Here is a 15722-nt window from a genome sequence, read left to right as displayed (position 1 = left end):
TGCCGCCAAAAAACTGAGCACCGTCACATAATGTAACGTATATCGAGCGCGCTCAAACTTCCCATCATTCTGATTACGGTAGTCATTTTGTCACCCTCATCATGGCAAAGACACTGAGAAATGCATATGATGCAGCTTTCAAGTTGAAGGCGATCGATCTGGCTGTTGGAAAAGGAAATAGAGCTGCTGCACGGGAGCTTGGCCTTAATGAGTCGATGATAAGACGTTGGAAACAGCAGCGCGAGGAACTGACTCAGTGCAGAAAGACAACAAAAGCTTTCAGAGGGAAGAAAAGCAGATGGCCCGAACTAGAAAAGCTTGAAGACTGGGTCAACACACAGAGAGCAGACGGCCAAGGTGTTTCAACTGATCCGACTGAAAGCCAAAACAATCGCCACCGCAATGAAGTTTGAGGATTTTAGAGGTGGACCATCGTGGTGTCTAAGATTTGAGACGTAAAGGCCTGTCCATCAGGGTATGGACGAGTCTGTGTCAGCAGCTCCCTCCCGACTACGAGGAAAAAGTTTCAAATTTCACTGATTCACTGATGCAAAGATAGCGGAGCATTCCATTGGCCCGCACGACATCATAAATATGGATGAGGTTCCTCTGACGTTTGACCTGCCTCTCACTCGGACTGTCAACAGGAAAGGCGAATCATCCATCACGCTGAAAACAACTGGGCATGAAAAAACACACTTCACCTGTGTTCTGAGCTGCACGGCATCGGGAGAAAAGCTTCCACCGATGTTGATTTTCAAACGCATGACGATGCCAAAAGAAAAATTCCCGAGAGGAATTGTTGTGAAACTCAACAAGAAAGGATGGATGACGGAAAGCCTAATGCATGAATGGCATACGGAGTGTTACGGCAAGCGACCGGGAGGATTCTTTCACAAGAACAAGGCATTGCTCGTGTTGGACAGCATGAGGGACCACATAACAGATTCTGTGAAAGAAGCCATCAAGAGGACAAACTCAATTCCAGCTGTGATTCCTGGGGGCACAACAAAGTATTTGCAGCCACTCAACATTTAAGGTGGCGCTCTGTGTTCAGTGGGAGGCTTGGATGACAAGTGGGGAGAAATCCTTCACTAAAACGGGCCGCATGCGAAGAGCAACTTATGGTCAAGTCTGCCAGTGGGTCCTGACAGCGTGGAGCATTGTCAAAAAATCCACTATCATCAACGGGTTTCGAAAGGCTGGACTGCTGCGTGTTGAAGAGGGCAGCATGAGCTCAGCAGGGAATTTGCCTCCGGATGAAAGTGACGAGAGCGACAATGAAAATGATCCAACATCGGATGAAGCAATTCCGAGGCTATTCAACTCCGACACCGAAGGAGATGACTTCAGTGGTTTCAGTGCACAGGAGGAAGATAGTGACCAATGACTTTCTTGGTAAGCTACTGTTTACTGCTATTTTTTAAATTTTTGTTACAAGTCGTGTTTCGTGAAAGCCTATTTATTTTTGTTACAAGCCGTGTTTCGTTTAAAAGCCTATTTATTTTTGTTAGAAGCCGTGTTTCGTTTAAAGGCTGTGTAAAGTTCATTTGTTTCAATGTACCGGTAGGCACCTGCGGCTTATAGACATGTGCGGATTATTTATGTACAAAATACTTTTTAAAATTTTATTCAGTGGGTGCGGCTTATATTCAGGTGCGCTTAATAGTCCAGAAATTACGGTACTCGACACACTCAACGACAGTTACATCCACTACTCACTCGACTGCGTAGCCGAGGGAAGAAAAGAGGACATGATGCTGGGTGTTTATAGGGGGTGGAGGCACGCGCATCACACGGATTAACTCTGATATTAATACCTCGGCTCATCCTGCCGCCAGGCGAAAGGATATCCATTGAGTGACTAGCATAGTCCCTAGTTCATTGAACTCTGGTTAAGTGAGTAACCTTGGTTCCATTGACCTTCAGTCTAGAACACTAGAGGCAATGCCATTTAGCAGATGCTTTTATCCAAAGTGAGCCACACAGGACCACAAGAGGCAAAAGGCAACAGGCAACACATCCAAAATCTCCAATTTCGCTTACCTGTGGGCGTGCTGCTACGGAAGGAGGAGGAGGGTGTGATGGGAGGAGTCACGGGGGGAGTCAGGTTGCCGTTGCTGTGCCGTGGAGGTGTGGCCACGCTGTTCCGAGACACGCCACCTGTGATTGACAGGGAAAGTTTGGGTGTGGCCTTCTTCTTCAGGGTCTCCTGCTCCCGACGTGCCGCGTCCGTCATAAACCTGGACACAAACATTGCTACACAGGTTACACACACACACACACACACACACACACACACACACACACACACACACACACACACACACACACACACACACACACACACACACACACACACACACACACACACACACACACACACACACACACACACGCGCACACACACACACACACACACACACTATTGAAACAATATGTATTATTTATCTCCCTCTCTTCTGGCTCCCTCTTTTCTCTCACCACTCCTCCACCCACACTAGGGCTGTGACGTTTAAACAAATTTGGGATTGTTAACGTTTAGAGAAAAAAAACTAACCAATTAAAATCACAGTGCAGTAATCGCAAATCTACCATTAACAGGTTCCGATCATGATCATAAAAACGCAAAAATGTAAATTCACCAAATACCTAACGCAACAATGCTGTAAGGAGATGGCTATGCATCTTTCTAATGATTTGCCACTCTGCACATCAAATGGTGAGACAGGGTAGCGACAGCTTCGAAGTACTGTATGGCAATACTTTGAGAAATTAAATGAGAAGGTGATGAAATGCAAACTTTGCGAGGTGGAATTGAGATACAGTGGTAGGCAGTACAGGTGCAATGCTGAAAGGAAAGCCCGGTGAGACCCAGCCTGCTGCTGGCAGCAGTGTCATAAGGGACGGAGTGAAAATCACAGCGCTGACTACAGAAATGATTGATATGCAGCCATTGTCAATGGTAGAGGATATCAGCGTCAATGCCCTAATGGCATATCTAGAACCAGACTACAAGATGCCATGTGGAAAAACTGTGACAGCCCTGAAGGAGGAAAGTGCTGCAGGGACTTGCATCCATTCAGCCACAAGAGCGTTAGTGAAGTCAAGCACTGATGTTGGGCGATTAGGTCTGGCTCGCTATTGGCCTTCAAATTCATCCCAAAGGTGTTTGATGTGGTTGAGGTCAGGGCTCTGTGCAGGCCAGTCAAGTTCTTCCACACCGATCTCGACAAACCATTTCTGTATGTACCTCGCTTTGTGCACGGGGGCATTTTCATGCTGAAACAGGAATCAAATCACATTTTATTTGTCACATGCGCCGAATACAACAGGTATTCACCTTACAGTGAAATGCTGACTTACAAGCCCATAATTAACCATGCTGTTTTTTTTTTTTTTAAGTATGAAAATATTTAAGAAAATAATTCAACTAAAGTAAGAAAAATGTAACACAATAAAATAACAATAACGAGGCTATTTACACGGGGTACCAGTACCGAGTCAATGTGCGGGGTTACAGGTTAGTCGAGGTAATATGTACATGTAGGTAGGGGTGACTATGCATAAATAATAAACAGCGAGTAGCAGCAACTTAAAAAAGCGGGTCAATACAAATGTATTTATTTATTTATAGGGGACAATGCACATTAATCAACAGCAATATTACAATAACGCAACATCCATGTAAATATGGCGGAGTTAGCATAAAGCTAATTTGCCACCGTAGTCCCAGGACAGCTAAGGACAATTACACAAACACAATACACATACAAGTACATTATATCCAATAATACATCATTCTAATGACAGCACTATCATCAACTGTCGTCTTACATACAGTTGAAGTTGGAAGTTTACATACACTTAGGTTGGAGTCATTAAAACTCATTTTCAACCACTCCACAAATGACTTGTTAACAAACTATAGTTTTGGCAAGTCGGATAGGACTTGACAAGTCATTTTTCCAACAATTGTTTACAGACCGATTATTTCACTAATCACTGTATCACAATTCCAGTGGGTCAGAAGTTTACATACACTAAGTTGACTGTGCCTTTAAACAGCTTGGAAAATTCCAGAAAATGATGCCATTGACATCATTTGAGTCAATTGAAGTTGTACCTGTGGATGTATTTCAAGGTCTACCTTCAAACTCTGTGCCTCTTTGCTTGACATCAAAAGAAATCAGCCAAGAACACAGAAAAAAAATTGTAGACCTCCACAAGTCTGGTTCATCCTTGGGAGCAATTTCCAAACGCCTGAAGGTACCATGTTCATCTGTACAAACAATAGTACGCAAGTATTAACACCATGGGACCATGCAGCCGTCATTCAGCTCAGGAAGGAGATGCGTTCTGTCTCCTAGAGATGAACGTACTTTTGTGTGAAAAGTGCAAATCAATCCCAGAACAGCAGCAAAGGACCTTGTGAAGATGCTGGAGGAAACAGGTACAAAAGTATCTATATCCACAGTAAAACAAGTCCTACATTGACATAACCTGCAAGGTCTCTCAGCAAGGAAGAAGCCACTGCTATAAAACCGCCATAAAAAAGCCAGACTACGGTTTGCAACTGCACATGGGGACAAAGATCGTACTTTTTGGAGAAATGTCCTCGTCTGATGAAACAAAAATAGAACTGTTTGGTCATAATGATCATCGTTATGTTAGGAGGAAAAAGGGGGAGGCTTGCAAGCTGAAGAACACCATACCAACCGTAAAGCACGGGGGTGGCAGCATCATGTTGTGGGGGTGCTTTGCTGCAGGAGGGACTGGTGCACTTCACAAAATAGATGGCCTCATGAGGGAGGAAAATTATGTGGATATATTGAAGCAACATCTCAAGACATCAGTCAGGAAGTTAAAGTTAGTTGCAAATGGTCTTCCAAATGCACAATGACCCCAAGTATACTTCCAAAGTTGTGGCAAAATGGCTTAAGGACAACAAAGTCAAGGTATTGGAGTGGCCATCACAAAGCCCTGACTTCAATCCTAAAGAACATTTGTGGGCAGAACTGAAGAAGCGTGTGCGAGCAAGGAGGCCTACAAACCTGACTCAGTTACACCAGCTCTGTCAGGAGGAATGGGCCAAAATTCACCCAACTGATTGTGGGAAGCTTGTGGAATGCTACCCGAAATGTTTGACCCAAGTTAAACAATTTAAAGGCAATGCTACCAAATACTAATTGAGTGTATGTAAAATTCTGACCCACTGGGAATGTGATGAAAGAAATAAAAACTGAAATAAATAATTCTCTCTACTATTATTCTGACATTTCACATTCTTAAAATTAAGTGGTGATCCTAACTGACCTAAGACAGGGAATTTTTACTTGGATTAAATGTCAGGAATTGTGAAAAACTGAGTTTAAATGTATTTGACTAAGGTGTATGTAAACTTCCGACTTCAACTGTATGAGGAACCACAGATAACTCATGTGTACATGTTTGGATAGATTTTAGCCATGTTTTCAATTCAAATGTAAAAGTACAATAATCAGTGCAGCCTCTCAATCGTGTTAACCGTGTTAACCACCTTCTTCACATGTTTCTTAAATTTCAAGTTGGAGTACAAAATGACACCAAGATACCTGAAGTTAGACAACTTTCAGATTCTCCCCATTAACAGGAACAGCTTGTTGGGAAGTAGTACGGGTAGCCATTTGAGTAACTGTTTAGCAGTCTAATGGCTTGGAGGTAGAAGCTTTTAAGGAGCCAGACTTGGCGCTCCCGTACCGCTTGCCGTGCGGTAGCAGAGGAAACAGCCTATGACTAGGGTTGCTAGAGTCTTTGACAATTTTTAGGGCCTTCCTCTGACACCGCCTGGTATAGAGGTCCTGAATGGCAGGAAGCTTAGCCCCAGTGATGTACTACCCTCTGCAGCGCCTTGCGGTCTGGTGCCGAGAAGTTGCCATACCAAGCGGTGAATCATCCAGTCAGGATACTCTCAATGGTGCAGCTGTAAAACTTTTTGAAGATCTGAGGACCCATGCCAAATCTTTTCAGTCTCGAGGGGGAATAGGGGTTGTCGTGCCCTCTTCACAACTGTCTTGGTGTGTTTGGACCATGATAGTTTATTAGTGATGTGGACACCAAAGAACTTGAAGCTCTCGACCCGCTCCACTATAGCCTTGTCAATGGCCCTCCTTTTCCTGTAGTCCACAATCAGCTCGTTTGTCTTGCTCATGTTGAGATAGAGGTTCTTGTCCTGGCAGTGTCTGACCTCCTCCCTGTAGGCTGTCTCATCGTTGGCGGTGATCAGGCCTACCACCGTTATGTCGTCAGCAAAAGATTATGGTGTTGGAGTCGTGTGTGGCCACGCAGTCATGGGTAAACAGAGAGTACATGCGGGGACTAAGCACACACCCGAGGGGCCCCGATGTTGAGTATCAGTGTGTCAGATGTGTTGTTGCCTACCCTTACCACCTGGGGACGGCCCATCAGGATGTCCACGGTCTAGTTGCAGAGGGAGGTGTTCAGTCCCAGGGTCCTTGTCTTAGTGATGAGCTTTGAGGGCACTATGGTGTTGAACGCTGAGCTGTAGTCAACAGCATTCTCACGTAGGTGTTCCTTTTGTCCAGGTGGGAATGTGCAATGTAGAGTGCAACGGAGATTGCATCACCTGTGGATCTGTTGGGGCGGTATGTGAATTGTATTGGGTCTAGGGTTTCTGGGATGGTGGTGTTGTGAGCCATGACCAGCCTTTCAAAAGCACTTCATGGCTACAGACATGAGTGCTACGGGGCGGTAGTCATTTGGGCAGGTTACCTTGGCGTTCTTGGGCACAGGGACTATTGTGGTCTGTTTGAAACATGTAGGTATTACAGACTCTGTCAGTGAGAGGTTGAAGATGTCAGTACAGTCGCATGCTCTGAGTACGCGTCCTGATAATCCATCCCGTCCTGCGGCCTTGTGAATGTTGACCTGTTTAAAAGGTCTTACTCACATAGTCATCCGGAACAGCTGGTGCTATCATGCATGGTTCAGTGTTGCTTGCCTCAAAGTGAACATAGAAGGCATTTAGCTCGTCTGGTAGGCTCGCGTCACTGGACAGCTCGCAGCTAGGTTTCCCTTTGTAATCAGTAATAGTTTGCCAGCCCTACCACATCCAACAAGCGTCAGAGCCAATGTAGTAGGATTCAAAGCCAGTGTAGTAGGATTCAATCATAGTCCTGTGTTGATGCTTTGCCTGTTTGATGGTTCGTTGGGACTTGGATTTTATTTATTAGGATGTATTAGGATTAGCCGATGCCAATGAAAACAGCTAATTTTACTGGGGTCTGGCATACAGTACCAGTCAAAAGTTTGGACACACCTACTCATTCAAGGGTTTTTCTTTATTTTTGCTATTTTCTACATTGTATTATAATAGTGAAGACATCAAAACTATGAAATAACATGTATGGAATCATGTAGTAACCAAAAACGTGTTAAACAAAATATATTTTATATTTGAGATTCTTCAAAGTAGCCACCCTTTGCCTTGATGACAGCCTTGCACACTCTTGGCATTCTCTCAACTAGCTTCATGAGTTAATCACCTGGAATGCATTTCAATTAACAGGTGTGCCTTAATGAATTTGAGCCAATCAGTTGTGTTGTGACATGGTAGGGGGTGATATACAGAAGATAGCCCTATTTGGTAAAAGACCAAGTCCATATTATGGCAAGAACAGCTCAAAATAAGCAAAGAGAAACGACAGAAACGACTTTAAAACATGAAGGTCAGTCAATCCAGAAAATGTCAAGAACTTTGAATGTTTCTTCAAGTGCAGTCGTAAAAAGCATCAAGCGCTATGACGAAACTGGCTCTCATGAGGACCGCCACAGGAAAGGAAGACCCAGAGTTACCTCTGCTGCAGAGGATAAGTTCATTAGAGTTACCAGCCTCATAAATTGGCAATTACTGCACCTCAGATTGCAACTCACAGAGATCAAGTAACAGACACATCTCAATATCAACTGTTAAGAGGAGACTGCTTGAATCAGGCCATCATGGTTGAACTGCTGCTAAGAAACTACTACTAAAAGGACACCAATAAGAAGAAGAGACTTGCTTGGGCCAAGAAGCACGAGCACTGGACAGACTAGTGGAAATCTGTCCTTTGGTCTGAGTCCAAATTTGCGATTTTTGGTTCCAACTGCTGTGTCTTTGTGAGACACAGAGTAGGTGAACAGATCTCTGCATGTGTGGTTCCCACTGTGAAGCATGGAGGAGGAGGTGTGATGGTGCTTTGCTGTGTGACACTGTCTGTGATATATTTAGAATTCAAGGAACACTTAACCAGCATGGCTACCACAGCATTCTGCAGGGATACACCATCCCATCTAGTTTGCGCTTAGTGGGACTATCATTTTTTTTCAACAGGACAATGACCCTACACACCTCCAGGCTGTGTAAGGGCTGTTTGACCAAGAAGGAGAGTGATGGAGTGCTGCATCAGATGACCTGGCCTCCACAATCACCTGACCTCAACCCAATTGAGATGGTTTGGGATGAGTTAGACCGTAGAGTGAAGGAAAATCAGCCAACAAGTGCTCAGCATATCATTCCCTGTGATGCTGTTTGAGAGAATGCCAAGTGTGCAAAGCTGTCATCAAGGCAAAGGGTGACTACTTTGAAGAACTTTGAATATAAAATATATTTTTTATTTGTTTAACATTTTTTTGGTTAATAAATTATTCCATTTGTGTTATTTCATAGTTTTGATGTCTTCACTATTATTCTAATATGTAGAAAATTGTAAAAATAAAGAAAAACCCTTGAATGAGTAGGTGTGTCCAAACTTCTGACTGGTACTGTATAACGAAAAAGATATTACAGACAAAAGACTTTACAATTGACATACATTTAAAAACATCTACCACAAAATTGTGAGTGACCGAATGATTCACAAAGTTAAATCTGCATCTGGGGAATTACTCTCTTCCCCCAAAGACATCAATGACAGATTCCGTCAGTTTTATGAGACTCTATATACATCTAAAGCCGATTCTAACCCCTTAATTATGCAAAACTTTTTGGATGACTGTGATCTTCCTGCCCTGAACCAGGAAGATTCTAACTTCCTGAATAAGGAAATATCTCTTGAAGAAATTCGAGAAACAATCAAAACTCTAAAGAGTGGCAAGACCCCGGGCCCAGATGGATACCCGGGTGAATTCTATAAAACATTCAGCAACATGCTCTCTCCCTACCTGCACAAAATGTTGGTTCAGTCCAGAGAGGATGGAGCTCTCCCATCTACTTTGGATGAAGCATTCATTACAGTTATACATAAGAAGGGTAAAGATCCGGAAGAGGTAGGGTCGTACAGACCAATATCCCTCCTCAATACAGACCAAAAGATTTTAGCAAAAATCCTGGCTAACAGGCTTAGCACTTTAATTGGCAAACTGGTCCATTCGGACCAGACCGGCTTTATCCCGAACAGAAACTCATTCTTCAATCTCAGGCGCCTCTTCAACATTATGTATTCTCAGAGGTTACCAAACGTAGACCTTGCCGTTATATCTCTTGACGCCGAGAAGGCTTTTGACCAAGTTGAGTGGTCCTATCTATTCAAAGTCCTACAGAAATTTAATATTGGAGATGGGTTCATAAATTGGATCCAGCTTTTATATAGGAACCCCTGTGCGAGAATACTCACTAACCAATCATTGTCGCCCCGATTTAACCTCTACAGAGGGACAAGGCAGGGTTGTGCGCTGTCGCCTATGCTCTTCGCCCTAATCATTGAACCTCTCGCTCAGACGATTAGATCTGATGCAGCAATACACGGCTATAATACTAAAGATACTCTAAATAAGATTTCCCTATACGCAGATGACATTCTCCTCTATGTAACAGAACCCCAAGCTAGTATTCCAGCTATCCTTGATGTGATTAATTTGTTTGGTACCTTCTCGGGATACAGAATAAATTGGAACAAGAGTGAATTAATGCCCATACGGTTACAAAACACCTCCTGGCTAGAACATCTTCCACTTAAGTTATCTTCAGAAAAATTTACCTATCTAGGAATTGTAGTTACCAAACAATATTCCTTACTATTTAAAGAGAATTTCCCCTCGCTGATGCAAAAACTAAAGACAAACATACAATTTTGGAGAACTCTCCCAATTTCTCTGCTCGGAAGAATTAATGCCATTAAAATGGTCTTCCTCCCACAACTGCTCTACCTATACCAGAACATCCCAGTATTCATACCTAAATCCTTTCATAAACAACTGGACTCAATTATCAATCCTTTCATCTGGGATTATAAAACACACAGGATAGGTAAAAAACACCTCTGCAAATCCAAGATGGAAGGAGGATTGTCTCTCCCAAATTTTATATTTTATTATTGGGCCGCTAACCTCCGTGCGGTTACGTTTTTGCTGGATGACGCACGTCCGTCACCCACCTGGCTTAGTATGGAGCGGGAGGAGTGTCACCCCTTCTCTATTGGTGCTGTGATTTTGTCGCCTGTCAATCTGGAGAGGTCACTTTATCGTAACAATCCTATTATACACTGCACAGTCCGAATCTGGAAGCAAATTAAAACCCACTTTGAGCTTAGACCAATGTCATTCATGCTCCCTGTTGCCAGGAACCCCTCCTTTGCCCCCTCCAACCTTGATAACACCTTTGAGCAATGGGGAGAGTTGGGGATAAGTACCATAGGGGATTTATATATAGAAGGGACCTTTGCTTCCTTTGAGTTGCTGAGGGAAACTTATAATCTTCCCAGAAGTAACTTTTTCAGATACCTACAAATCAGAGACTATGTTAGGAAACACCTCCCAACATTTGGGAACGCTAAGCCTTCCATGTTTGACGGATGCATAAAAACATCCCCCACCTCAGACAAACTGATATCTCGTTTATATGATTCTTTTCAATCGGTTAGCACACCCTCTACAGAGGCCATTAAGGCAAAATGGGAGGAAGAACTAGGGACTGACATTTCGATGGCAGACTGGGAAGATAGCTTGGAGTATATCCACACCTGCTCCATTAACTCCAGACATCGGCTCATACAATTCAAGGTATTACACAGATTACACTATTCCAAAACCAAACTGCATAGGATATTTCCTGATACATCCCCTTTGTGTGATAAATGTCAGGCTGCACAGGGTACACTACTCCACTGCTTTGCCCTATGCTCTAGCTTGCATGGTTACTGGTGTGGAATTTTTAGGATCCTCTCTGAAGTTCTGGAGACTTCAATTGACCCAGACCCGCTTCTGATAATCCTGGGAGTGTCTGATTCCCTAATCGGACTAACCAACCCCCCAAAACAACTCATCTCTTACAGTCTCATTTCGGCAAAAAAACTAATCTTGTTGTTCTGGAAAAAGAGGGAAGCGCCCACTACCAAATTATGGCTCAGCGAATTGGCAAACACTGTACACTTAGAAAGGATTAGATATATTCTGAACAATAAATTATTAACATTTGATCAGATCTGGCAGCCTTTCCTCTCTTACTTGGACCATTCGGCGCTGTGAATTTGTACTTTTTAACGCACTCTCCATTGTAATATTTTAATCCACCTCTGGGCAGCACGTGCTGGCACCGCCACCCGAGCAGCGGGGAGGGGTATAAGGGGAAGGGATAAAGGGGGGGAGGGATAAAGGGGGGGAATAAGGGGGGGGGTGACACCCACCCTCTTTCTTTCTACCTGTCCTTGTTTTGTAATAATTGTTTTGTACCCAGAACTCTGGATCTTTTTATTTCTGTCTGCTCTTTTATGTTTAGTTAAAAATTGTATACCTGCCTTTCATACCTATACACCATTCCTGTGTGTGTTCAATAAAAAATATTTGAACGGAAAAACATCTACCACGTCGCAGCTGAGCCGTTGTTGCTCCTAGATGTTTCCACTTCACAATAACAGCATAGTTGACTGGGGCAGCTCTAGCAGGGCAGACATTTTATGAAATGACTTGTTAGAAAGGTGGCGTCCTATGACGGCACCATGTAGAAAGTTACTGAGCTCTTCAGTACAGCCATTCTACTGCCAATATTTGTCTATGGAGATTGCATGGCTATGTGTTCAATTGTATACACGTCAGCAACGGGTGTTGCTGAAATAGCCGAATCAACTAATTTGAAGGAGTGTCCACATACTTTTGCATATATAGTGTATATTTTTGGTCTAAATTTAAAACTAAGCATAAGGTTAGCAGTGTGGTTAGGAGTTAGGTTTAAAACCACATTTTTAGAAGATAATTTCAGAAATAGGTGGGCTTTATGACTTTGTGGCTATGGCAACTAATGACGACCAGTAGGTAGCCATCACTGTGGTAGATTGAACTGCATTGCCCCATAGCGGTGATATGCAGAATTTATGCAGGATTGTGAATTCACCTCATTGGCAGTTTAAAAGTTAAGAACATTTGTACATTTGTCAAATCCCTAACTCACACACAGTATGATTTAAGAGGTGTGAGATTGGACATGAAGCTTTGGGATTAACACACATCTCATTCTCATTTCTGTGTTTGGCTAGGCTGTAACTGTGTAGAGAGCACGTTTCGCTTCTTCTGTGGTTTTCGGTGCTTCTAATGACAACACTGTTTCTCTGGGAATGGATCCGTCATCCAAACACAAACATGACACACTCAGTCACACCAGCACGGTCACACAAACACAAAAAGCACCATAACACACTAGGGGCAATTAGAATATCACAACTGCTAAACAATGGTCAAACACAAGTCTGATACAGGCCTCAGAAGAAGTCGTCGTATCAGATTTGCTACTAGACAGAATCATGTTTTTCAAACCAAAAGCCTGAAGTAAAAAAAAAATACTGAAGCCAGGAATGTTGATCACATCAAATTTCAAATGACTGGCCACTTCTGTCCACGTATGCTAGTCTTTGTGGAAACTACTCCATCGGTGGAGCAACACTGCCCTGAGTGTAGGTTACCTGTTGATGTAGCTCAGGGCCAGGTAGGTGGGCTGTTGTTGCTCCTGTTTCTCCAGAACACGAGGATCTGTGTCTGAGACAGAGAGACCAAGAGAGAGAACGAGAGAGAGAGAGGAAAAGAAGGAGAGAGTAGGGTATTTAGTTATCGTAGAATAAATCTAGATAGATCATATGGATATTTAGTGCCTTCAGAAAGTACTCACACCCTGACTTAGACATTTTGTTGTGTTACAGACGGAATTCAAAATTGATTAAATTGTGTTTCTCACCCATCTACACACAATACCCAATAATGACAAAGAAAACTTTATTGAAATTGAAATACAGAAATATCTCATTTACATAAGTATTCACACCCCTGAGTCAATACTTTGTAGAAGCACCTTTGGCGGTGATTACAGCTTTGAGTCGTCTTGGGTAGGTCTGTATCAGCTTTGAGTCGTCTTGGGTAGGTCTGTATCAGCTTTGAGTCGTCTTGGGTATGTCTGTATCAGCTTTGAGTCGTCTTGGGTAGGTCTGTATCAGCTTTGAGTCGTCTTGGGTAGGTCTGTATCAGCTTTGAGTCGTCTTGGGTATGTCTGTATCAGCTTTGAGTCGTCTTGGGTATGTCTGTATCAGCTTTGAGTCGTCTTGGGTATGTCTGTATCAGTTTTGAGTCGTCTTGGGTATGTCTGTATCAGCTTTGAGTCGTCTTGGGTATGTCTGTATCAGCTTTGAGTCGTCTTGGGTATGTCTGTATCAGCTTTGAGTCGTCTTGGGTATGTCTGTATCAGCTTTGCACATCTGGATTTTAGGATTTCCTCCCATTCTTCCCTGCAGATTTTCTCAAACTCTGTTAAATTAGATGGGGAGAGGCGGTGAACAGTCTTTCCACAGATTTTCAATGGGAATCAAGTCTGGGCTTTGGCTGTGCCACTCAATGACTTTCACTTTCTTATTCTGAAGCCATTCCAGCATATGCTTTGGGTCATTGTCCTGTTGGAATGTAAATTCCGTCTAAGGTCGTTTGCACTCTGGAGGTTCTCATCAAGGACTTGCCTGTATTACACTCCATTCATCTATGCTTACCAGTCTCACAGTCCCTGATGATGAAAAGCATCCCCATAGAATGATACTGCCACCACCATACAACACGGTAGGGATGGTGTTAGACAGGTGATGAGCTGTGCCTGGTTCTCCAGAAATAGTGCTTCGCATGCAGGACAAATAGTTCAATTTCTGTCTCATCAGACCACAGAATATTTTGCCTTATGCTCCAAGTCTTTCAAATGCATTTTTTGCAAATTCCAGGTGTGCGGTCATGTGCCTTTTTCTCAGGAGTTGCTTCCGTCTGGCCACTGGTTCTTGGTCACCTCCTTCTGCCCGGTTGTTCAGTTTGGTCTGACAGCCAGCTGTAGGCAGAGTCTGGGTATTTCCATATTTTTTACATTTCTCAATGATGGTGAACACTGTGCTCTTAGAAACATTCAACACATTTTATCCCCTTCACCCAGATATATGCCTCATCAGACTTCTATCTCAGATCTACGGACAGTTCCTTGTACTTCATGGTAGTTTCTGCTCTGACATTCACTGTGGTACCTTCTATAGACAAGTGTGTTTCTTTCTAAATCATGTCCAAACAATTGAATTGGCCACAGGTGGACTCCGATCAAGTTGTAGTGACATCTCAAGGATGATCGAAGGGAATTAGATGCACCGGAGCTAAATTTGGAGTGTGATAGCAGAGGTGTAAATACTTACAGTACCAGTCAAAGGTTTGGACACACCTACTCATTCAAGGGTTTTCTTTATTATTACTATTTTCTACATCATAGAATAATAGTTATGACATTAAAACTATGAAATAACACATATGGCATCATGTAGTAACCAAAAAAGTGTTAAACAAATCAAAATATATTTTATATTTGAGATTCTTCAAAGTAGCCACCCTTTGCCTTGATGACAGCCTTGCACACTCTTGGCATTCTCTCAACTAGCTTAATGAGGTAGTCACCTGGAATGCATTTAAATTAACAGATATGCCTTGTTAAAAGTTAAATTTGTGGAATTTCTTAATGCATTTCAGCTGATCCGTTGTGTTGTGACATGGTAGGGGTGGTATAGAGAAGATAGCCCTATTTGGTAAAAGACCAAGTCCATATTATGGCAAGAAAGTTTCTTCAAGTGTAGTCGTAAAAACCATCAAGCGCTATGATGAAACTGGCTCTCATGATGGCCGCCACAGGAAAGGAAGACCCAGAGTTACCTCTGCTGCAGAGGATAAGTTCATTAGAGTTATTAGCCTCAGAAATTGCATCCCAAATAAATGCTTCACAGAGTTCAAGTTACAGACACATCTCAACATCAACTGTTCAGAGGAGACTGCGTGAATCAGGCCTTCATGGTCGAATTGCTGCAAAGAAACCACTACTAAAGGACACAAATAATAAGAAGAGACTTGCTTGGGCCAAGAAACACGAGCAATAGCCATTAGACCAGTGGAAATCTGTCCTTTGGTCTGATGAGTGCAAATCTGAGATTTTTGGTTCCAACCGCCGTGTCCTTGTGAGACGCAGAATAGGTGAACGGATGATCTCCGCATGTGTGGTTCCCACCGTGAAGCATGGAGAAGGTGGTGAGATTGTGTGGGAGTGCTTTGCTGGTGGCACTGTAGGGGATTTATTTAGAATTGAAGGCACACTTAACCAGCATGGCTACAACAGCATTCTGCAGCGATACGCCATCCCATCTGGTTTCCGCTTAGTTTTTCAACAGGACAATGACCCAAAACTCACCTTCAAGTTGTGT

General features: G+C 43.0%; 1 protein-coding gene across 1 annotated transcript in view; it reads right to left on the bottom strand.

The window, feature by feature from the left end:
- The window catches only part of LOC129830893 (juxtaposed with another zinc finger protein 1), a 45618-nt gene that overhangs the window by 6944 nt on the left and 22952 nt on the right, over window positions 1-15722 (bottom strand). Inside the window, exons 2-3 of the mRNA XM_055893717.1 lie at window positions 12930-13002; window positions 2047-2243 (exon numbers count right to left, since the gene is read on the bottom strand). Of these exons, the coding sequence (XP_055749692.1) occupies window positions 2047-2243; window positions 12930-13002 (270 nt within the window). The remainder of the gene's footprint in view (window positions 1-2046; window positions 2244-12929; window positions 13003-15722) is intronic.

The sequence above is a fragment of the Salvelinus fontinalis genome, chromosome 32 (genome assembly GCF_029448725.1).
Source record: "Salvelinus fontinalis isolate EN_2023a chromosome 32, ASM2944872v1, whole genome shotgun sequence".
Taxonomy (NCBI): Eukaryota; Metazoa; Chordata; class Actinopteri; order Salmoniformes; family Salmonidae; genus Salvelinus; species Salvelinus fontinalis.
The sequence above is the reverse complement of the archived record's forward strand: the minus strand, read 5'-3'. Positions and strand labels throughout refer to the sequence as shown.